Genomic DNA, 23,223 nt, shown 5'->3' on the forward strand with positions numbered 1-23,223 from the left:
TCAAAGGATCAAATTAATATTTTATATATATTAATATATATAATATTATATATAATTTTTAAATTTATATAAAATATAAAATATTTAATATTTTCAATTTTTAATTGCTAAGTTATTACAGCTGCCATTTCAGCTTGTACCCCGCACCCCGCATCACATCCTCATTTTTAACCACCCGTTCTTCTTAACTCTTTCTTTCTTTCTCACCTTTACTCTTTTTTTAATCTCTACTCTTTCTTTCTTAAAAACCTAAACCTAAATAGTTTTATTTTGTGAATATTAAATATATTAGCTTGACTCTTTATTATATTAAATTTTAAATTTTTTATAAATAATTTTAAATATTAATTTGATGGTTTATGTAAAAAGACACAATTGTACAAGTGAATGAACAAATGTTTTGTTTTTCTTTTATGTTTAGGTTATTTGTATATTTTATAATTATGAATGAAATTTATAAGTTTTAATATTGTAATTTACAAAAAAAAAAAGAAGTGATAAAATTTTGATTCATTGGTCTATAATCAAACCAACCAAACTAATTCGATATTTGATCATTTTGGTTCTTTTTTATATTTTGTCAACTCTGATCGATTTTTTAAAAATGTTTGATCTATTTGGTTCTCAGATATGATGAACCGAACCACCTAATTGCTCACCTTTATCCATTTTCTTCGCCATTGAATCCAACGTCAGCACTTATAAAATTCACGTTAATGTTTAGTCAAATAATGTCAACATTATTATTACATTCATACAATGTTATATAATTATTGTCATGTCATCAGAGTTAATGTCACATCAATAAAAAATATTATATTAACACAATTAAATGTCATGTTAGCATAGAAAATAAAAAAACTAAAGTAAAATACCCCCACCTTCTTAAGTTTTAATTAAAATTTCAAGCGAGTCAATTATTTTTTAAAATGAACACTTTACCCCAAGAGTATAAACACTATTAACAAAGATTATGAAATAACTAAAATGTTCTTTTTTTATTTATTAATTTAAAAAATTATTATTATATATTTTTTTTAAAATAAGAAGCATCGATCGGTGCTCCTTAGCTCCCCAAGAAAGGGGAGAATTGGCCGGTGCTCCTAAAGGAAGGGGGCACCAGATCGAGGCTCCTCGGATGATGAGCTTTGTTTTTTTAATTAATAAAAATGAATAAAATTATATAATAGTAATTTTAAAAATTAATTAAGAAAATATTATTTTGCTATCCTTACCACATTATCAAACTAACAAAAACACTAATAGTTGAGTAACGACTGGATCTATATGTCCAGCGAAAAATATATTTTAGAGTGGAGTGTCTATTTTAAGAATTAATGGACATCCGTGTAATTTCAATCAAAACTTAAGAAAGTGATGGTATTTTACCCAAAAAATTAACATCATTAACGATTGAATTGACATTATTAATTCTGAAAAGTAAAGAGATTCAATTTTTACAAATTATTGTATAAGAACTAAATATATCACTTTGACAAGGTACAAGGTACTGCTTAGTTTTAAATCTTAAGACACGTTTGGTTTACACTATAAAATAGAATAAAACAATTATTATGTAGGAATAGAATAATGAATGAATATAGTAGAATTGTTATTATGTAGTTTGGTTTATGAAATGGAATAAAATAAAAATTATTATTATAACTCATTATAATATTTAGTTGGTAAGAATAATTTTGAAATAGTTAAAGAATAAATGATGAAATGACAAAACCGCATTTATTATAGTAAAGTTTATTTTCATCAAAATAAAATACTCTTTATTATAATTAATGAAATTAGACAAAATTACTCATTACTATAACTTAATAATATTTTTTCATATTTAACCTTTTAATTTATATTTTTATTAAAATTTTAAATATTAATTAATTTATCATTAAATTATTAATATAATTTTTATTTCAATTTCTTTTTATTTTTTAGTTGTATTTTTATTTTTTAATCTTTTAATTCTATTTCATTAAAATTTAAACATTAATAATTTAGTATTAAATTATTAATATAAATTTTTAATTTACTTTTTTATTTTTATTTTTATTTTCTCTTTGTAGGATTGTAATTATTTTTAATAAATAGGAATATTTTTGTCCAATAAATTTTGGACTCTATTCCATAGTCATGTAATAGCCAATATCATGAAGAGGTGGGAAATGGCTAAATCAAGAGTTTGAAGAGTAGTAATTTTTTTTCAAGTTTAAAAATTAACTAAATTAAAAATAAAATAAATAAATAAAATAAGAGACAAATGACTTAGCTATTCCTCGTACCAAACATGTCATTAATATTTTAAAAGGTTTTCAAAATATTTAAGAAAATTCAACCAAATACTTATTTTTTTATTACATTCAATCAAATTTAGTTTTTTTTTTTTATTTTTGGTCAAATAAATTTTGTATAGTTAATGGTTAACTAACTATTATTTATCAAAATATTATTTGTTATTTTTATGTCCATATGACACTAACGAAAAAAGTAAAATATCATGTAATCATGTTATCATGCTATATAAATATGTCATGTTACCCTGCATTATAACATGTTAGCATACCATATTAGTATTATACGACATAAAAAATAATAAGTGATGCCTTGACTAATAACAATTTTAAAAAGTTTATTATAAGGATTTATTTAACTTAAAATAAAAATAAAAGAGTTTGATTAAACATAATAAAAAAATAAAGACTTGATTGAATATAATAAAATATTAAAACTCATTTAAATTTTTTAAATATTTCATTAACGCTCTTTAGGCATTATGTCCACTTTTAATTATCTTAATTACATTTCTCCTTTTTTTTTTCTCTAAATTACATTTCAAATGTTATATTCTGTTCATTAATTAAAAACATTACAGTACAACTAATTTTTTCTATACCTTGAAAACAATAGTCCAAAATAATTGGAGAAAAATAAAAAATTTAAGACATATAAGATTATATTTGTTAAAATAATTATATAAAATATCTAATTAAAGTTATTATAGAATACTATTACTTAATTAAACTACAATATCCAAAAAAGCAGAACCTTCCAATAAATTAAAATAATTGAATAAATAAAATCACAGCGTGTGAGAAGGAAAGAAAAAACCGCTGAGTTAAGAAATACGACCGAGTTAGTAACTCGGTCCGTGAGGGAACCCCTCATCTCTTAACCGCCTTTTTTAATCAAACGAAAAAGAGATAGCGAAACTGGCTTCCTCTTTACATTAGCATTCGGAGAAGACTCAAAGAGAATTTTCTTCCTAGAGTTTCTGCTGTTCGTCGTTCTTGGTATCACTCGCCCTCTCTAGCCGGTAATTCTCTTTTCTAGGGTTATTTCGAAGCCATTATCTTCTATTTTCTTTTTCACATGCCTTTTCAAGTTTTAGGGTTTTGTTTTCTGCTAAGTTTATTTTGATTAAACCATTGATTAATGTAAACAATATTGTTATTGAGTTATTTCACTCTTTTATTACTAAATATTAAATATTATTCAATGTTTGAAAATTTAATCAGGAAAAAGGACAACAAAAATGGTTCTATCGGATGATGAAATCAAGAGGTTGTTTCGAATCCGAAAAACGGTAATGCAGATGTTGAAAGATAGGGGTTATTTCGTGGGAGACTTTGAGATTACCATGACCAAAGCTCAATTTATTTCCAAATATGGCGAAAACATGAAAAGGGAAGATCTGGTTATCAATAAAACTAAGCGAAACGACAACTCTGATCAGGTATCCCCTAAATATATCTCAACTTTCAACTCATTTTAGCAATTAGTTCAAGTCATTTTTCAATTGCTTTTGAATGTATAATAATATGGCCGTGTCATATGTCTAATTACTTGTTGTTGCTTATGTTATTTCGATCTGCAGTTATTTTTGTATGTTGCTGCATTGATTTACGGGTTATTGTTTTTTTGGTGGACTAGATCTATGTTTTTTTCCCTGATGAAGCCAAGGTTGGTGTCAAGACAATGAAGACGTATACTAACCGCATGAAATCAGAGAATGTATTCAGGGCTGTACTGGTTGTGCAACAGAATTTAACTCCCTTTGCCCGGACATGTATTAATGAAATTTCTTCAAAATTTCACTTGGAAGTTTTCCAGGTCAAATTTATTTGCTTATACGATATTCTGATTCCATTTAAGTCATCATCATGCTTGTTGATCATTTTCTTAATCAAGGACTGCATTAATAAATCTTGATGGGATGCTTGGCGTATGTTCTTCTATAATGAAAAGCTTTAAGGCAATGATTTATCTAATTAACTGTACTTTCTTGAGCTCATCGAGATGATAGCCAAACACTATACTACAGGTTGGTGTGATGGTTAGACTGAATGACTATGTTTATCCGGTGAACACAAATTTTTTTAGAAATTTTGCTCTAACATCAGTATATTTTTCCATCCCATTATAGCAATATATAGTGAAGCATTGATGTTTTAAGGATGTTTTTTGAACTTATTTTGATTAACTTATTCTACGTTTTTACCTGAGGAATTTATTTCAATCATCTGTAATTAAATCTTATAGGGAAGGCTTGCTTTTTTTTCTTCATTGGTGCAGGAATCAGAGCTCCTGGTCAATGTAAAAGAACATTCTCTTGTTCCTGAGCATCAGGTGCTTACTAATGAGGAGAAAAAGACTCTGCTGCAAAGATATACTGTAAAGGAAACACAGGTCAGTTTTATCTGATCTTAATTACTATGTATTGGTAGATTCAAGTATTTTAAAGTGATTTGCACAAATCTTTATTGGTGTATGATATTAGTAGTTTTACAGGGTTATACTTCATGTAATATATTCTCTGAGCTAATTGGTTAACTGGGTATAGAATCACAGATACATGAATCTTGTTTTGTAGAATCACTGCAACTTCAAATTGGAACATGAGCTGCCCTAGTAGAAATGCTTAATTTGTTTGCATGTATGCTCAGTAGCTAAAAGAAGTGTGTATAAGGACAATGCAATTCTTTAGATATTGGTTCATAGTAAATGCCTTTTGAAGGCTGGCTTGTGTTTTATGATGGATGTGTGTTTCTGGTGTCTTTTGTTTAATGTAGAGAGGGAAATGACAATCAATCTCTATTTGAAAAAGGCAGCCATTGATCTGGTGTCATTTTTTTGAATGCATTTATTTTCTCTCTTACAAGTCTTACCAGTCTCTGATCATTGTGTTTTTGGAATGGATTGAATGCAGCTGCCCCGTATTCAGGTGAGCGATCCAATTGCAAGATACTATGGGCTGAAGCGTGGACAAGTTGTGAAGATAATTCGGCCCAGTGAGACTGCTGGTCGTTATGTCACCTACCGATATGTTGTCTAAGCATGGTTCCTGTTACATGAGTTTTTTTTTTTTGATCAGTTGTTGCATGAGCATTTACCTACTTTAGTTAGAACTGGATAGCGGGGGTTTAATTGAAAGCACAACTGTATAATTCTATCAAATCGGCTGGTGGTCTCAAAACCTAATGGATTGTAGTTAGGGCATGGAGACAACTAAGATGCTAGTTTGAATGCAATTCTGGGTTTTGCTCAGTAGCATTACTTGTAATGTTAGTGTAATCTCTTTTAGCTGATTTCTTTGTGTTCTAATTTCTGTGTATTCTATTCTTGTTTCATCTCAAAACCAAATGACAATTCTGTTTTGCTAAATGTTTATATTCCCTGACATTCTGTAAAATTGTTTTATGTAGAACGAAAGTATTTTCACCTCTTGGCAATTGCCAAATAGGCGGCTTTGATCCTGTAGTTATTGAAAGGTGAAGGAATAGTTGATTTTGTGCTCACATTTTAGCTCTGGTCTTGAAAGAGGCTTGCGCAACGCCATAGCCCATAGAGTATTTTTGCGTCTTGATAATTGCCCCTTATGGGCCTGTAATAAACGGACAATAATTGATTTAGTAGTTGCTGGTAAGTAAGTGGATTCAGTTCATGCATATTCCAGAGTCCCATTCCTTGATGTTAGACTTAGTTGACAAGAAATGGAGCTGGAACTTCTCCACTTCTCACTATTTTCTTAGGGATGGTTGGTGGGTTTGTACCAATTTCTTCTAAAAGAACCTCAAGGATTTAAAACACAGGAACGACAAAAGCATTTCATTATTTGAACATGACCAAGCCGCAATCTCATAGTTAATAGGTGAGGTGAGAAAGGAACTCTTAAACGTTCTCTGACGACATGCCTTTTCTAATTCATTACCTTTCATCACGTAATCTATGTAACAAACCCTTCCTCCTACATACCCGCCTCCATCCTTTCTACCTCGCCAACCAAATCTTGATTTCAGGGATAATAGCTCGGTCAAGTTTTAGGATTGACAACCTGTCAAATTTGATTATAGATTATCGGAAACTGTCAGACCAGGTAGTTTTATATGTTAACAGTTCAGTTTATCTGGCTGTGTATTTCCAATGAAATGCAGAATTTCTCAACTTTTCACTGCCCTTTTTCAATTTCTCAGCAACCAAATGCGAGAACAAATCTGTAATGGATGGCACCCTATTTTGTTCAGAGAGAGAGAGAGAGATATTAGACAGGCAGCAAACCATTTACATATGAAACAATGTAGCCTTAAGCAGAGACGACAATCAAATACATGACAGAAACATGAGGGAGAGAACAAACCTAAAAACCGGGATATGTCTAAATAGTATATATTGCCTACTAGGGAGTCTTTTTTGTTTAGCCCTTATACAGTACATAACTTGTTCAATGCTTAGAAACATACTTAGGAGGATATAGACGACCCAGTTTTGATAGCAGTAAAAGGCTTTGACATTCGGATAGTAGCAACTAGCAACCTCCATCTTTTGCCTCAGTAATTACAACAGCATCCAATCGTCTAGGTACGATTCTTGCACTTCTCCATCGCCCTTGGGGCTGCATAATGCAGAAACATGTGTTAATGATTGCTTCTTCCACCATTAATAATCGTCATGTGGCCAACCAAAAACCAGTTGAACAGGATTTTTACAACCAACAAGTATCATAAAAAAAATCTCACACCATCACATTTTTTAACAAACATTTCATATGCTGACATTAAAAGTTAAAACTTAGACAGGATAGCCATTTTGCATTACATGACTAGGCAATCAAAACTCAACAAGAACATAGTAGAATTTTTTGGATTAAATTTGATAACCACATGGAAATGTAAATCAGGAAATAGCATACCTAGGCCGATGGCCTCTGAACTCTTCATGATCCTCAACCTCTTACAAGAGTCGGTAAACATCCTGCAACAAAGCAGGTCGCTCAAATTAGTGGATTATTTTTGCAACTCTTACATTCTGGAAACTTTAATTATGAAATTAGAATCATTTAATTGGAACAGATTTAAAACTAACTCAAGATGTTTCTATAATTGCTTCCAGCTTTCAATTAATAAATTTGCATGAAAAATCTGATTCAGAATAACTTGATATATTTCATATCATCCAACCAATTTTCCTTCATGGGATACTTTACTTAGTTGAGTTGCAAAACAACTTACTCCCAGGGAACATCACCGACGAGCATCCAGTCACCATCTTTATCTTCATATGTGAGTACATACTCGGAGCCATGCAGAAGATCAATTAATCGACTCTCACTCAACCCATCTCGGCTAGGAACTCCATGAGAACCACACTGACCTGAACCAGTTAATAAGAAACCATAAATTAAACCCTTTCAGACAGGGGCATTCCTGCAGATTTGCAAATGCCTCCCCAATTTAATCATCATTATGTCACATGCAAATCCTTTCAACATGCATGTTGGTTTTCACACAACTAAGACAAACTGGTTATTTGAAAACAATTTTAAATAAATAAAAACCTAAAAAAAAAAACTCAAATTTGCTGCCATGGTGATGCCAGAGAAGTTTAATCTAAGCTAACATCACATGACCAACAGTTCTTTCCATCGTGGTTAAAAGAGCACTTTCACTTTTAGAATCAAAGAACCTCTTTTAATATCATTTTTTATTTATCATCACATGTCCATTCTGTAAGACTACAATTTCCTGATTTAGGTAGCATGAGTCTTCCAACCATACCCTACAATTCTAACAAGATACATTTAACATTCCACCTTTGTCCTTCGTCCAGCGTCTCACCTTGTTTCTCCTCTCTTCTCACCAAATGAAAAGAAAAAAGCAAGAGAATGGGTGAAGAAGACAAAGAGAAGGTTTTTGCTCTATATTCATAAAGAAAATTTCCCTTATGTATTTTTTTGTGAATACCATTTCCAATCATCAAAACAATTGACAGGATTATGCCAAGTTGGCAACCAAACAGTTTTAGTCTGTGATTTTGAGTGTGCCTGAGTGAGGCACTCGCATGTTTGTACTTGTGCATAGCCGGAGTAAGGAATATGGAGATTGACATTTAAAAGCGTTGAAAAAGCACACAGGATAGGTTAAGAAAAAAAAAATACCAATTGTAAAGCAGCTGAACATCTTTTCAAGTGCTGAGGAGAGTTCTTTATAGCTGCCGTAGAATTTGAGATCAACTTTCCTCAGATATGGAGCACCATCCATACTAACTTTGACATACAGACATCCTGATCCCAACTTGGCTTCTGCATCATCATCATTCTTCGGAGGATGAGAAGCCATTGTATTCTTCCGGAAAGAGCGAATTGGTGGCCATCCAACCACTTGTGCCCTGCTAAATTTGAACAGAAAAATGAGGGATCAAATTTCTTACATTGAGAATAATTTGCAATTATGATACCAAAATAGCAAGGCCGTAACTTATATCTTCTTGTTTTAATAACTACATAGCAGACAAGTTCGTACAATAAAAATATATGCGGCAGGTAAAACAAAGAAGTTCAATTCGCAAGCAAATAATAAGTGATCAATGCAACAGAATTAATGAAGCAACTCAATTGTTCATAGAGAAGAAAAATGAAAAATCCCCAATATCAGATCAACCTTAGAACAATTGTTAATAGTTAAAATACCATTTAATTGTATGACAGATCGAAAGTTTGAAAACTAGCTAAAGCATGTAGATCCTGAAAGAACAAATTCTTCACACATAATTCACACGTTCTTTTTAGCCTTACTCCACTGCTCACCCCAGTCAATGTTGTTACTAGCATTTTATTTTTCTTTTAAAATAATTTTAATATTTCCCCTTATAGAAACCAAAATAAGGAGAATCATACCACTAATCACATTTTTCATCTTTCCTAATACCTGCTCTAACGAACAAAAAGAGGTATAAAGAAAAGCCCATCAAAATCTATAAACCAGCCACTAAAAAAATAAAAAGAAAAAACTTAAGGGGAGAAAAGAAAAAAAGTCAACAGAAGTTATTTTCTCATTGTACCAATTACCAAAGAAGAGATTATTTTCTCCTCTCAAAATTAAAAATAAAAGGAAGTAAAGCAATGAGTTTACTTTGAAACAGGAGCAATATTCCCATTCCCATGGCCACTACCACCGGCAACCTGAGGCTTCTTCTCCTGACCCACCACGGGCTTCTGAGCGGCTTCATCCTTCAAAACAGGACCGCCCACACCCGAATCCGACCCGGAAAGACCGTTTCCTCCATTACTACTGCCACTTCTAGGAGAAAACAAGCCTTCAGATCCACCTCCATTCCCACCACCAAAAACCCATTTCCCGCCACCGTTGAGTGTATCAGAAAAACCCCTTTTCGCCCCTGACACAAAACTCTTCAGTGAAAGCAGTTTATGGTCATGATCCTCCCTCTCTGGTGACTCGGAGCCAGGTAACCCGAGTCTCAACTCAGTAGCTTTTAAGTGTAAACCATTCTTTTTATTACCAGCATCAGAGCTTTTCTCCATTGAAGGAAGCTGCTGCTCTGACAAGCCTATGTAATCGTGCTCTATTGGCTTAGACATCAAAAAGAGAACATCAAGAAGTAAAAGCAGAGCTCAACCACAAAACAAAAACAAATGAAAAAAAAAAGAAAGAGCTTTCGTTTCTTTTAGATTGAAACTGAGAGAAAGATTGGAGGTTTGATCATGAAGCAAAGAAAAAGAAGCTTCTGTTAAACTTTTGGCCTTTGGGTTTTGTTTCTATATAATAACAATAACACACACACACACACACACACACACACACACAAAACAGAACTCTATCTTTAGTCTCAACACTGTAAGAAGATGAAGTAAAAATCCAGTTAAAAATACTGTTTATTGTACTTCTATCCAAAGAAAAATAGTTTCTTTTTGGGAGTTTTTGTAAAGGTATTAACTTTTAAAATTTATACATAAACGGCCTTTTTGTGGGGAACCACTTCCGACAATAGTCACAGAAAATCTCCTCCCCAGCAAACTTTCCGATTATGTCCCTTTTAAAAATATGTAAGCTAATGAAAATGCGCCGGGTGTACTAACGTGCACCGTCATTACTTTGACGTGTCAAGGAGCTTATCTAAAGTGCACCCCTCTTTCAGACAGTGTTTGGACGAGAGAAAGAAAAAAAAGCGAGAGAGAGAGAGAGAGAGAGAGAGAGAAACCGCACGGAATCACAGAAAAGGAAAGGACGAGACGAGAGCTGTTGCTGTGTGCGTTACCTCTTTAAACGGCCAAAACTGCTCGCATTTTAAAGTGAAAAAACAAAAAAATAAATATAAAATCTACTTAGATCGGTAGTATTTTGGCTGATTTGGTGTTTGGGTTGCAGGAAAAAAGAAAATAAAACGCTGTCAAAGTGAGAGAGAGGGGCAGAAAGAAAAGGCAAAAACGGCAGTTCGAAGGTGCTGGTGGGGAATTGAAAGGTAAGTGACCCTGTTGGAAAATATTTTGTATTTGTTATGTTCTGTTTTTTATTTGGTTGTCTGTCTCGGTTATGGAACAAATTTCAAGCAATAAAAAGTTTCTTCCAAGTTTGTTTTTAAGGTTCTCATGGTCGGATCATTGCTCGTAGTTAAGTAGGACATGAATAATAGCTTAATATGTGAAAGCTCATTTTAGCAATAGCTTAATATGTGAAAGCTCTTTTTAGCAATAGCTTAATATGTGAAAGCTCTTTTTAGCAATAGCTTAGAACATTGTTTTGTTTGTAATCAAGTGAGACATTAATAGCTTTTAAACATTAAACATAATTTGTTTATTAAATAATCTTAATGGGTAAACTAAACTAAAGATTGGCAAACTGTTATCCACCTAAATGATCCAAACTAATCGCACTTCTTAATGTATAAGATTCAACGCTTGGTCCATCACGATATAAAATGTCACTCTCTTAAAATTTAATACTTAACGTAAAAATTATGAAATGAACATAAAGTGAAACATTAATTACAAATAAAATTTTTTTATTTTTAATATTATTGCAAGAAATATAACAGAATTATATGATAAAGAAATTTAAAGATAATGTGCAATTAGTGGGGCGTGGAATAGTAGTTAAAGCAAATAGGGCAATCCCCATCCCCCCTTTTTCTAAAAAAAAAAAGGAAAAAAAAACCTTTCTGTTGATAATGATGCGAAGAAATCTTGTTGACATTGCTGTAAATGATAATGTCTGATCTTACGCTTTGAATAATAATGAAAGTACAAAATAGCTTAGCGTTTGCCTCAAATTTATTAGTTTAATAATTGCACTTTAAATATTAAGTTACTAAATATCTTAATTATTAAAGTTTGCACGGTTTAAAAGAAAAGTCCACTCATCCATGCCACTTGGGTCGTTGAGGGACAAGACGGCATCGTTCCAAATGACCGGTATCCCTTAAAGTAGTACTTGTTAATTACTAGTTGAATTGGAAACAATATTTCCCCAAATGCAAATTTGTCTTGGCCCTTGTATTGCACGGTGTGTTAGGTATGATGCTCTTCCCTTAAAAAACCTAGCCATGGTTAGTCCCCAAAACATCATCATTCATCAGATTAGTGGTTTACCCTTTGCGTTGTTTTTGCTTTATCTGCTAACCCTTTTGCATTATTGTTAAGTATGTGATTAATGATAGTGTTGGGAGTTGATGGAGCAGAGCCATGAAATCACTTTCAATGGCCAATTTTTCCAAAGTACAGATGTTTTGTGGACTGTTGGAGTAGGGTCGGAGCACAAGGGTGTGACAATGGACTCCCCAACTTGTCAATTCTCCAAGGTCTAAAACATTTCTTTTTCCTTTTTTTTTTTTTTTTATAATTGGTCTTTCTTGAACTTCACCCAATGTCTCAGAATTTGTCAACATCCTGAACTTGTAATAAGTCAGACACCCAAGATTTCATGCCAGTTGGTAAAATCTTTAAAAGTAAAAAAAAAAAAAAAAGAAAAGCAAAAATTTCCTGGCTCTGAATCTAGATTTGTTTTTCATGATGTACTCTCTTCAATTTTGTACCTGTCTGATTTTATGACAAAGCTTTAAAAAACCAAAGAATTTAACCTGTTTATGATGTCCAAAAGCAATGTAGAAATACAAGAAAAAACAAAGAAACTTTAAAGCTGTTTAGCAATATCACTATTTAACATTTAGCCAATTTTAATTAAATATATACATATGTGTATTTAATTTATTAATTAGTACATAATTTTTATATTTAAAAAATAAAATTTGAAATCTCTTTTTCTTAATTAAAAAAATTTAATTAAGTATAAGTAAACCTCGAATTTTCATAACATAATTTTTTTATAAGAAAAATTACTAAGTAGCAAAATTAGTCCCAGGATCATGTTAATCCTGTACTTTTTTGTAATATCATAGAAAGTAAGCTTTCTCTTATCACTAACTTCTTCTCATTTTTTTAAAGTAAAAACTATAATAAAAATAGGACAATGAACTAATTTCGTATGTGCTTATTTGACCTGTTTTTTTTTAATTTATTTATATCTTAAAAGTAAAAGTTAGGTCAAATATAAATTTTGAAAAACTCTTAAAAAAAAATAATTTTTTTTAAAAAAATAGCTTCTGGAAAAGCTCATATGAGGAGCTTTTTTTTTTCTTTTTTTAAAAAATGTAAGAAAATTTTATTTTTGTTTCAAAAATATCTTCATCTGTTAAATATAATTACAATATTATCTTTTAAAAAAAATTTTTTATGATAATTTTAATCAAAATTATAATTTATAAAAAAAATTTATCAAATAACTTTAATTTAATTTTAAAAATTATTATTTTTCATAAAAATTTAATAGTAATTTTTAAATTAAAAAAAAAATCAAGTCAAACAAGTTCATGTAAAATAGTAAATTTTTCTTTATGTATTTTACGGTTAAGAACAAAAGAGTGAAAACGAAAAAATGTGTCTCAATTGGAATATAAAACCTGTTCACCTTTATGAACGGACTAGTTAGTTTAACCATTATAGTTTCCAGAGTTTGCCAGCAACTCTTCAAGCTCGTGTGTGTCGTCAGAAATCAACCGAAAAACACACGAACCAGAACTTCCCTTCTCAACCCAGCAAAGCTCAAACGCCACCCTAACCATGGCCGACCGCCAATCGTCATCTTACACTTGCCAGTGTTGGAAGTACCCTCCACCATCCATCATTAGCCAAACTTATCAGCTCGATGAAAAAGAGAGAAAGAGAATCTCGCAACAGGGCCCCACCCATTGGAGAGCAATAATGGGGCCCCCCCGATGCCCAAAATTCTCTACGGTGGGACCCCAAAAAATGGCCAGCAAAGTGAGAGTATACTAATATCCGTGCCAAGTATGTAGTAGAATAGTAGATGTAAGCTTGGCAGCGTAACCAGTTAGGGAGCGGGTGTTCGCATGAAAGAAGAAAGCGTGTGGTGTGGCCAGCCCACTTCCATGAAAGATGGCCCCTTTTGGCTCCTTCGCTGCTTTTCATTGTATTTGGTGTTTGGCCAAGCTCAACTATCTTCCCTAATCCTATGTTTTTTCCTTTTTGTGGTGGGCATTTGCAACTTTGCGGGTCCTCTGTTCCTTGCACTTTTTTTTTTCCTTACAGGGAAGTACCCACGTGGTTAACAGGATAATGGGATAAGCTAAGCTTTTTAACCTCCACTCACATCATGATTCTAGTATATTGTTTTGTTCTCCCCCTTAAATGCTTCGACAGGGCATCAATTCTACACTAATGGCAGTCACAGTCAGGGAGGGAGGGAGGGAGGAGATCATTGCCAGAGTGTTTAAATCCAAGAGCAAACTCAAGTTCTCTATTGCTAGATGTATAGGGTCATTTTATACTTTACAGACATGTTGAATATTACTTCCATATTTGTTTTGATGAACAGGAGAGGAAGGGTTTTGAGTTTTGAGTCCCAGTACCTAAGGCTATAGACTCGTGTCCGTTAATCTCGTAATATTAATTCTCTTTTTAATCATGATTATTTTGATATGACTGAAGTTAAGTTGTAACTTAAAAATTTTATTAAAGCTGCACGTGTGAACTTCGCAAAAAAGCTTATAGAAAAGTGAATTATTTTGGATTTTAATGATATTTTATGTTACATATGATTTTTAAGATCTGACTTCTTTCTCCAAAAGTTATTTATTAGAATTTTGTATGCATTGAGTTCTTTTTTTTAGAAGTTATTAAGAAAGGCTGAACATGAGTAACTACTCCCTTTAATCATTGGTTTCCCTTGGCAAAGAGAAGAATACAACTATCGGAGGAAGGAAGATTCAGTATGAAACAAGGATTTATAGTCTGACGTTCTTGCCATTTGACAATGGATAACATAACATTAAGGTTGCCTGTTTCTGTTCCAGTGTCTCATTGCCTGAAGATGACATAAGTTTGAGAATACTATGAAGAAATTGAGACACCCCTGTAGAGAGCTGATCAAATTGTTATTGAAAACTTGGTTAGTTAATTTAGTTTCAAAGTGAATCATAGTCCAAACTATTGGAAATGCAAGGTTTCATTACACTGACAAAGCAAACAGGACCTTTAACTAATGTCCAACATCCAAAAAGTGAAAATGGTGGTCATAATCGGACCAAAGACTTTCTGGTAAGAGATAGGAGACAACATGAATCTTCAAAACAGGACCCCTCGACCCCATGCGGGATTTGATTAAACAAATGGGGAGGAATCACAAACTTTTCCCAAGTCCCGAATAGACCATCATACCCTATATATGAATAATAACAACAGCTGCGCATCAGACACTTAAGCTTTTATATCAGGAGGAAGGCCATGAACCATGGAACCCCACCGCCATAGGTTTATAGATCACTGTACAACTTCAAGATGCAAATAGAAATCCACTGCTCCCTGCTGAAAATCAAGGTGATCAACTTCATCACCACAAGAATCTATTCCAATTATAGAATAGTTAAGCCAAACTTTGATTAACATTCTAGCTGGCGAAATGTCACTCTAGTAAGAAATGAACTCAGTTCCTCCCAAGCTGATCAGCCCTGAAAGGTCAATCACATACAACAAATATTTTTTCCTATTGAAGCAGAAGAGATTTGGAATTCATTACTAAGGCTCTGTAGAATTGGCTCCAATTCCGTGAACTGTGAAGTGTGTGAATTAACAAGCAAATTTGTGAGTTCAACTTTCCTTCATCCAAGAATTGTCACATTCAAAGGCCCTTCGTACCTGTTACTGGAAACTGTGGGTCTTATGAAGACAAGAGTTCGAGCTTGATGTCCTAGAACCGATAGGTAGTGGGAATGCAGGCTTTTATCGTACTCCCACTAGCTTTCTATCAAAGGGCCCCCATGCATATCATCTGAATTATTGAGAGCGAGGGGGCTTGAATCCTACCTCATGTACCAACAATCAGTACATAATTGATCAAGGTTTTTCTGTGTGATTGAAAACTTATGTATAGCTGTTCTCCAAGACATCAACTATCCAGGCGGTCATCTGAACCATTCCGGCGACATAGTAGGCATCTGCATTGGTTTATTGAAGAATTCAATCTATGGCTAGCATGTGTCTTAGAGGAGAGTCTCATGGAATCATGGCTTTCGTTTACTTCTATGATAAAGTTATAATAGCAAAACCCTTCAATTTAAAAGCAGGAAAAGAAAGTTTTTAGATGCTGCTGCTGGATGCAGAGAAAATACGAGCATATGACCAAAAAGACATGTCAGTGCCGGCTTTCATGGAGAAATCATGAAATAACAATCGGGAGTGAGAGTAGAATCATACTAGCTACTGGCTAGCTGACAGAATGGCAGCAGAGTTCAGCATAAAAGTTCAACCCGTAAAGTAAAAATACATAGCAAAAGAAGAAAAGAGATTACCCAGCAGTGCCAATTGAGGGCAAAATTTTTAATCACTAGTCATCCTACTTGAAAATTTTGGTTTAAAGCAGGTCAAGTACATGTCCTATCAGGCCCTGTTCATATGCATGCAATCAAGTTTAGTAGGAAAAAGAAAAGGGGAAGAAAGATTTTCCTCTTGTAAATACTGTGCTTTGTTCCTTATGATGTCTGGCTCCATTTTGGTGACACCAGAATCAGAAATTCAAGTAATTTTTACGATCAAAACCCAGGAAATCTCTAAAATCTCTTGGCAGAGAAATGAGGTTGAGTTTGTTCAGAGTTTGACATCGAACGGGACCTTTCCTTTGACATGCAAAAGTTATAGGCTAACTGATGGATGCTTAAGAAGGTCAAGTCAGTCTCTCTCTTTGAGCATAACCACAGCAGCAAACAGGAACAAGGGATCCAACTTGCTTATTTAGAGGCTATAGTCTAGAGTCTAAGATTGGATGTGAGAACCGTGTTTGTTAGTGTGTTGCATTAAATACATCATAAAACTCTGATGAGGTACAGACAGGAAAATCTGTAATGATCATATTTAAAACAAAAGAAAGAAAGATCAAAATTGGGTTGACATTTGAACTGCAAAATATATGATATGACTCCTGAACCATACTATAAGGTCAGAATTCAAAATCAAAGAGATATTGGGAGGTGAATATGCATGAAAGTATCATGTCACATTTTGGAAGCGTAATAATTTAAAACCAAGTGTTATATAGAGGAGAGCTTTTGAGAGTAAATTGAGGGGGCAAGAGGGAAAACTATGGCTGTTTTCCCCAAAATGGGAAAGTCCCTTTCAATTTGCTGTTTCTAAAGGCTTGGGGTCATAATATCTTTAGTGGAAGTTATAGTTGGAATCCTTTTTGGTGCAAGAAGTGACAGGTTGATGTGACATCAGGAGCCCTGAGGAGTCTGGAAAGTAATTCAGGCTTCAACCTTCAATCTTCTCATGATAATATCCAGAATAGTGTAGACTTTGGAGCAGCTAAATCACTCTGGAGATGCTGGCTTTTGGCAAGTGGTTGGCATTGAAAAACATGGGTGGAATTTGACTTTGTTCACAATCTATTTTGCCCGTAAGGAATTGTCAGTTGGGCGTTGGCTCATGATACACAATTGAAATGAAAAAAATAAATAAACAAGATAAAATTTAGCACCTATTAATTTATCCTAATTAGGAAAGGAACTAGCTGGCTATTGAAATGGTGAAGCAAATGCCATAGTTACATGTCATGTCAGGATCGAGGAGAGATGTTTCTGATCAAAGCCTTAACCCCCACCCCAAATCCATTAATGAATTTATCTACAGGCAAACAAATGAAAGTCGAAAGATGCGTGATGCTTGTTCATGGTATCAGAGTACTGATATCCAGGAAAGATAAAAAGGCAAAATATCCGTAGAAGCACAGAGATAAAGTCGTAATTCACAAAGGGATCTTCAAACAATCCAAGAGAGTATTACCAAAAAGCATGCAGTAACTGCAACTCAATGCAAGCCTTGATCTAGGCTCCAAACCACCCTCAGTCAAAAGTGAAACAATGATTTAAGATGGCTCTGGTCAATCAACGGCCAATTAAATTTGCCGAAGCAATGAAAAAAACTTGATGCTTGACAAGGTAGCAGCAGATTACTAGTTTCCAAGAAAGATGAAGACAAATATCTGTGGAAACACATCAATAAAACTGTAGAGGGTACCCTTAAAAAATCCAAGAGAGTACCAAAAAGAACAAAAGGCATGCAATCCCTGCAATTCGGTGCCAGCTCTAGGCTCCTACAACCTTTTCTTAGTACCTAATGGATTCAAAGATGGTACTGCTCATTCTCAATCAGCCACTACTAACAGCAGCAATGCAGTGCAGGACTTTTAAATAGTAAAAAGTGGAAAACAAATGAAAAATAGCTGACAACATTGCCCATATAGTCATGGCCCTATTGTTGGGGCTGGATTTGGAAAAATTGGTGGGTGCATGGCCCAATAAGGTAAGATCTGAAATGGCCTATGAATCACTCCACGTTAATCAAGCACTATACAATCAGGTATTCAGGTTCATGAGAAAAATTCACAAATAATTTGGAACAAATTTAAAATTCAAATTTTATTTGACAATTCAATTTAATGGCTAGGAAAAATAAAAAATCAGTTTCCCTTCAAGCCCAACTTGTTACAAGGGACAACAACCATCTTTTTCCTTTTCACCAACAAAAAAAAAAAATCTTATGGCCTGAAAAATTAGGGAAAAATATAAGTATTTAATTAGAGAAGGGGCATATTCTTGTGGTTCAAGCCTTCCAAAGTGCTGTGTCCTGTCTCGGACGACAAAGAAAACACTTGAGAAGGGGCACATTCATTCCGTGGCAGCTTTCAGTAGCTCCTCCCATGTCGTCAATTTCTCTCTGGGTTTATTTATCAAACTCCCTAGTCTCTTCTCCTCCTCATCAATATTTTCCCAAGCACTGAATGGAACAACTCTGACATTTCTATCGTCCAAAATCTGGAGGAGTCCTTCTTGTCCAAGTTTCGGCAAGCTGGTTGTTGATGCTAACACTCCTTGTTCAAGATCTTCTGATACGCTTGCAACCTGCCATAACAAGGGTGCAGTTAGCAACATACATGTAACTCTTGATAAGATGCTAAACATTACAATCAACAAAGCCAATCCTGGTCTTCAAAACAAACTCAAAATATCTGTTTAGGCAACATGAGAGAACTTACAGTTTCCTCAGCACAGTAAAGGTTTGTGCCAATAATGCCTGTTGGCCCTCTCTTCAACCACCCACAGACATACAAGCCATTCTCAAGCAATGTAGGATCTCCTGAATTATCACTTAGAACTCGACCTTTTATATTTGGTACCACACCTGGAGAAAATTGCATGAGTTGAGAAGTAAGCAATCTTTTTCTCTCTTCAAATTTTGTAAGAAAAGCTTGAGCTGGCCAGAGAAATTCTATACAAAATTATATTAGCTTATTTCTCAAAAAAGTAGGAAATAATACCAGATTACTAGTTAAGCTATTCTTTTCTTTACCTTTCTGATTGTCAAATGGCAAACCGTCCACTGGCACTGATTTATAGCCAATACTCTTTAGCACAATCCTGCAGGAAGAAAAACATTACTAAATGGTACCACAACAGAGTTACTAGAAATCAAACTTGAGGTTCCAAAAACAGGGAAGAAGAAATTCTCTCAGTAGGTCACAACTCATTGTTAAATTTCAGTGAGAAAGCAGGTCATATCACTATAAACAAGGGATTTTTACTCACTATAACTCAAACCATTTGCCTTTTGGACAAGCAATCAGCAATATGCCCTATGTCATTACATGACAACATGAAGTGCAACAAATAAATATTTGAAATATCTACATCCAAGTTCCTCAAATGAGTAGGGGAAAACATCAACATCATAGATGGAAATGTATATTAAAAGTTAAAGCCTGATATCCAGGGAGGAAAAAAAATGAAAGAAGGAAAGAAATTACCCACAAGCAAGATCTTCGAATTGTCCAGTACCCGTGGCAATCTGTTTTCCGGGGCCAACACCTACAAAATGAAGTTATATTTAATGGATCATTTCTCTTGTGTTTCACAGCCTCAATACTGTTTAGTTCACAAATTTGCATGAGAGAGAGCAGATATACTGCAAAAATTTAAAGAGAGAAGAGATACCCTTTAGAGCTGTCTTCTCAAGGTGCACCGCAGAAACATATCCCTCATTGTCATATGATTCTAGAAACCTATCAGGTTGACGGAAGAAAACAAAATGAAGTTCACGTTGACCTGAACTAGGTTGGGAAGGTCCAGCAATGGCTGCCTTAGAGAGTAACTCATAAATCCTCCGATGAATACGACTGTTTTTCATTTCTTCCTTTATAAAAAGATAACATGAAGATGGCAAAAGCATAAATACAAAGAACTGGACGCTAAAGAAGCTAATGAAAAGGATACCTCTCATTGCTTAGCCAAAGACCTAGTACACACCCCCCCCCCCACAACACCCAACCCCAAAAAAATTCTAAAAATAGCAAATACCAATAATCGTTATCATTTTTTGTATTAAAAAACAAATGACGTACATTAGTTTGGAAAACCAGCTAGGATTAGAAGGTAAGATGTACCTCATCTGCTGGGGTTATCTTCAAATCAGCTTCCTTTATGTCAATACACAAATCCCTAATACCTGCAAAACAAGGGTTAAAACTTATCTAAATTGCAAAGAATTAGAACAATTTTCTATTCCACGATCAGCAATTTTCTCAAAGTATTAATAATCCATAGACCTCACATGGAAAGTAGCAATAAGTCATATTGCAAGTAATCTGAAGTATGTTATAATTGACCACAAACTATGCAGAATAGAGTGTGAGAAATGGATCATTTGACAACAGCAACTCCACACCAGTCATACTAAGCTACAACTTCAAGAATACAATGTCCACCTTCCAAACAAAGTTCAGATTGACAAATATTCCTCCATCTCCACAGACAAGGGTCAACACCAAAAAAGAATTATTAGTAGGCGAAACAGCATATCCTTATTTAAACATTCTTGACTCATTGATTAAGAAAATAATGCATTCCAATACACTATGGAATTACCAAGAACTTCACGGAGCTCTTTTGCAGTACAAGCTGCTTGGACTGGTCCACGTCTTCCAATCAGATATACTTTCCTGTAATAACATTGAGTTCGTTAAACATAAAATCTGATAAATTGCGAACAGATTTATGGAATTACTTTTAAGGAACAGGATGAGAAACCTTATAGAGCTTTGCTCCAAAGCAGTCAAAGCATGGCTGGCGATATCAGTTGTTGCCAATTCAGATGTTGGTCGTAAAAGGATACGAGCAACATCAAGAGCCACATTTCCCTGAAAAGTTAACACATCAATACTACAGCTATCTATACTCCAACACACATATCAGGGATCACATCCAACCATAACAGTGCAGGATGGGAAAGCATTGAAAATAATGGATTTGCATTGCTGTAAGGATGGACACAAGCCTAGCTGGCATGTCTGCAAAGGACGAGACGATTCAAACTGCAGCATGCTAATAATGCCAAGTCTATGACATGGAGGCCCACATGTAGAAAATATATTATCAGCAACAAGTCTTCATTTCACTTATGGTTGAAGAAAAAAAAAATTATAAATCTGACAAACCAGTCATTTCCAGGGGCCCAAAATTAGAAAGTTGCATATATCTGACACATATAACACATCCTCAACAGATACTAACATATCTATAGCAACCTCGAACAACACTCACTATTAGAGAGGTTTGGGTATAAATTACCACAATAAAAAAATTTATCTCCTAACTGAGATCTTGATCTTTATTCATATCATTAATAAGCTTGCATATCATAAGAGTCATATATTTTTTATTACATTTATTGAATGTACCCAATGAATGCCTTCAAAGCATACCTGATCATAGAATGACTGCACAAATCTCATTTGTTGAAAACTTGAAATCAAAATGTCTCTGATCAAATCCTCTAAGTCATTACACTTGACTATAGCCCTTAATCTTAACTAATGCCTCACAGATCCTTTCCACTTGTCCTTACCTCCCCTTGAATTGGTACTATGCCCTATCCAACTCGAATTTAATAACTACTCAACTACGAAATTTTTTAACTTAAATGAGAAAAAAAACCTTCAAATGACCAGCCTAATTATTGCCATAATGCTATCAAGCTAACTTCATAGCAATTGATGAAAGACAAAATGTACCTGACCAAGGATAACAGCTGTATCAGTGCTCTTCAAGTCAAGGTCCAGGTTTGTTCCATCCGGGTGCCCATTATACCACCAAACAAACTCTCTAGCTGAATGAACCCCTTTCAGATCCTATATACAAAATTTACATAAAAAATTCATGAGCAACAGCCATTAAAGCTCCATTTAAAAATCACCATTTCCCACAGATTCAAAATATTTAACAATTAGCCACTGCAACTGTATCAAGAAAACTCTAATTTCCATTGAACATACTTCCCCTGGAATGCCTAGAACTCTGTCACTTTCCGCGCCATAAGCAAGCACAACCTGCTCAATTCAATTCAAATTTCGTCAAAATAAACAAGCATACAAAAAAATAAAAAAATAAAGGTAAACAGATTAACCGCTATAGCCTACAAAACAAACACTAGAAAACGTCAGTAATCTAACATCTTACAACATGGTAAAGCTCCCGCAGCTCCGCCAGAGATACAGAAGATCCCAGAGTGATATTCCCCCAAAAGGAGCACCTTCCATTTTGCGCAACCCGAGAGAATTGATTAATTACATTCTGTTGCAGGCATTCTACCAAAACTTAGCTTAACTAAGAACATTAATTTACACAACAACAAAACGATTAAGAAAAAAAAAACAATTGGCCACTCATTAAAAAAAGGGGGGGAGTGGGGGAATAGACCTTAGTTTCAGGATGATCAGGTGCAACGCCGGAGCGTACCAATCCATAGGGCGTAGGTAATCGATCAATGATGTCAACTTGTGATCCTTGATGCGTCTTCAACATCTAGTGATTTAGTCCAAATCAGAAAATCAGCTAATTCAGATTCAATTAAGCTTAATTATGAAGTGATCAATCAAGTATGATAAATTGAATACCTTTTCGGCGGCGTAGAAGCCTGCGGGACCGCTTCCGACAATGCACACGCGTAAGGGTAGAGGAGAAAGAGTCGAAAAGCTTCGCGATAGAAATTTTCTTGCTCCAAATATTGCCATTTTTTTTATTTTCTTTCAAAAAAACGAAATTGAAAATTGAATCGGAGGTTTTAAGGGGGGTTTTAAGACAGAGACGCAAAGCTAGGGAATCCGTTTTTCAAACTACAGGAAGGAGAAAGACTTCGATTTGGGCTTGACGGTCCGATGTTAGAATTGGGTTTGTCTTGTGGTTTTAGCGCAACTAATGATCCTTAGGCTTTGGCCCACTCTCACATCCCAATTTTAGTGGGCCGGGTTTTTCTTCTGTTTTCTTTTCTGGTAAATAAACAATTTTGCCATCTCATGAGTCATAATT

The 23,223-nt window shown here is 34.1% G+C and overlaps 3 protein-coding genes across 5 annotated transcripts; 1 reads left to right on the forward strand and 2 right to left on the reverse strand.

Annotated features, from left to right (window-relative positions):
• LOC18588559 (DNA-directed RNA polymerases II and IV subunit 5A) lies at window positions 3,073-5,676 on the forward strand. Of its 2 annotated transcripts, XM_007013042.2 has the most exons (5): window positions 3,073-3,322; window positions 3,525-3,742; window positions 3,940-4,119; window positions 4,582-4,695; window positions 5,216-5,676. In XM_007013042.2, the coding sequence occupies exons 2-5, from the start codon at window positions 3,542-3,544 to the stop codon at window positions 5,339-5,341; spliced, it is 621 nt and encodes a 206-aa protein (XP_007013104.1). In that variant the 5' UTR covers window positions 3,073-3,322; window positions 3,525-3,541; the 3' UTR covers window positions 5,342-5,676. The 2 variants fall into 2 exon arrangements, with proteins under 2 accessions (XP_007013104.1, XP_007013105.2); XM_007013043.2 differs by lacking the exon at window positions 3,940-4,119 and having other exon boundaries at window positions 3,091-3,322.
• Window positions 6,548-10,164, reverse strand: LOC18588560 (auxin-responsive protein IAA27). Of its 2 annotated transcripts, none has more exons than XM_007013045.2 (5): window positions 9,414-10,164; window positions 8,441-8,673; window positions 7,515-7,656; window positions 7,196-7,257; window positions 6,548-6,898 (listed from the first exon to the last, which is right to left on the reverse strand). In XM_007013045.2, exons 1-5 carry the CDS (start codon window positions 9,878-9,880, stop codon window positions 6,861-6,863), a joined length of 942 nt encoding a protein of 313 aa, XP_007013107.2. In that variant the 5' UTR covers window positions 9,881-10,164; the 3' UTR covers window positions 6,548-6,860. The 2 variants fall into 2 exon arrangements, with proteins under 2 accessions (XP_007013107.2, XP_007013106.2); XM_007013044.2 differs by having other exon boundaries at window positions 8,441-8,670; window positions 9,414-10,155.
• On the reverse strand, window positions 18,237-22,988 carry LOC18588561 (NADPH:adrenodoxin oxidoreductase, mitochondrial). Its single transcript, XM_018126576.1, has 13 exons — window positions 22,812-22,988; window positions 22,615-22,719; window positions 22,375-22,488; window positions 22,191-22,244; window positions 21,930-22,046; window positions 20,947-21,056; window positions 20,785-20,858; window positions 20,304-20,365; window positions 19,855-20,053; window positions 19,668-19,728; window positions 19,214-19,281; window positions 18,900-19,045; window positions 18,237-18,765 (listed from the first exon to the last, which is right to left on the reverse strand). The coding sequence occupies exons 1-13, from the start codon at window positions 22,926-22,928 to the stop codon at window positions 18,532-18,534; spliced, it is 1,461 nt and encodes a 486-aa protein (XP_017982065.1). The 5' UTR covers window positions 22,929-22,988; the 3' UTR covers window positions 18,237-18,531.

Source organism: Theobroma cacao, chromosome 9 (assembly GCF_000208745.1).
Source record: "Theobroma cacao cultivar B97-61/B2 chromosome 9, Criollo_cocoa_genome_V2, whole genome shotgun sequence".
NCBI lineage: Eukaryota > Viridiplantae > Streptophyta > Magnoliopsida > Malvales > Malvaceae > Theobroma > Theobroma cacao.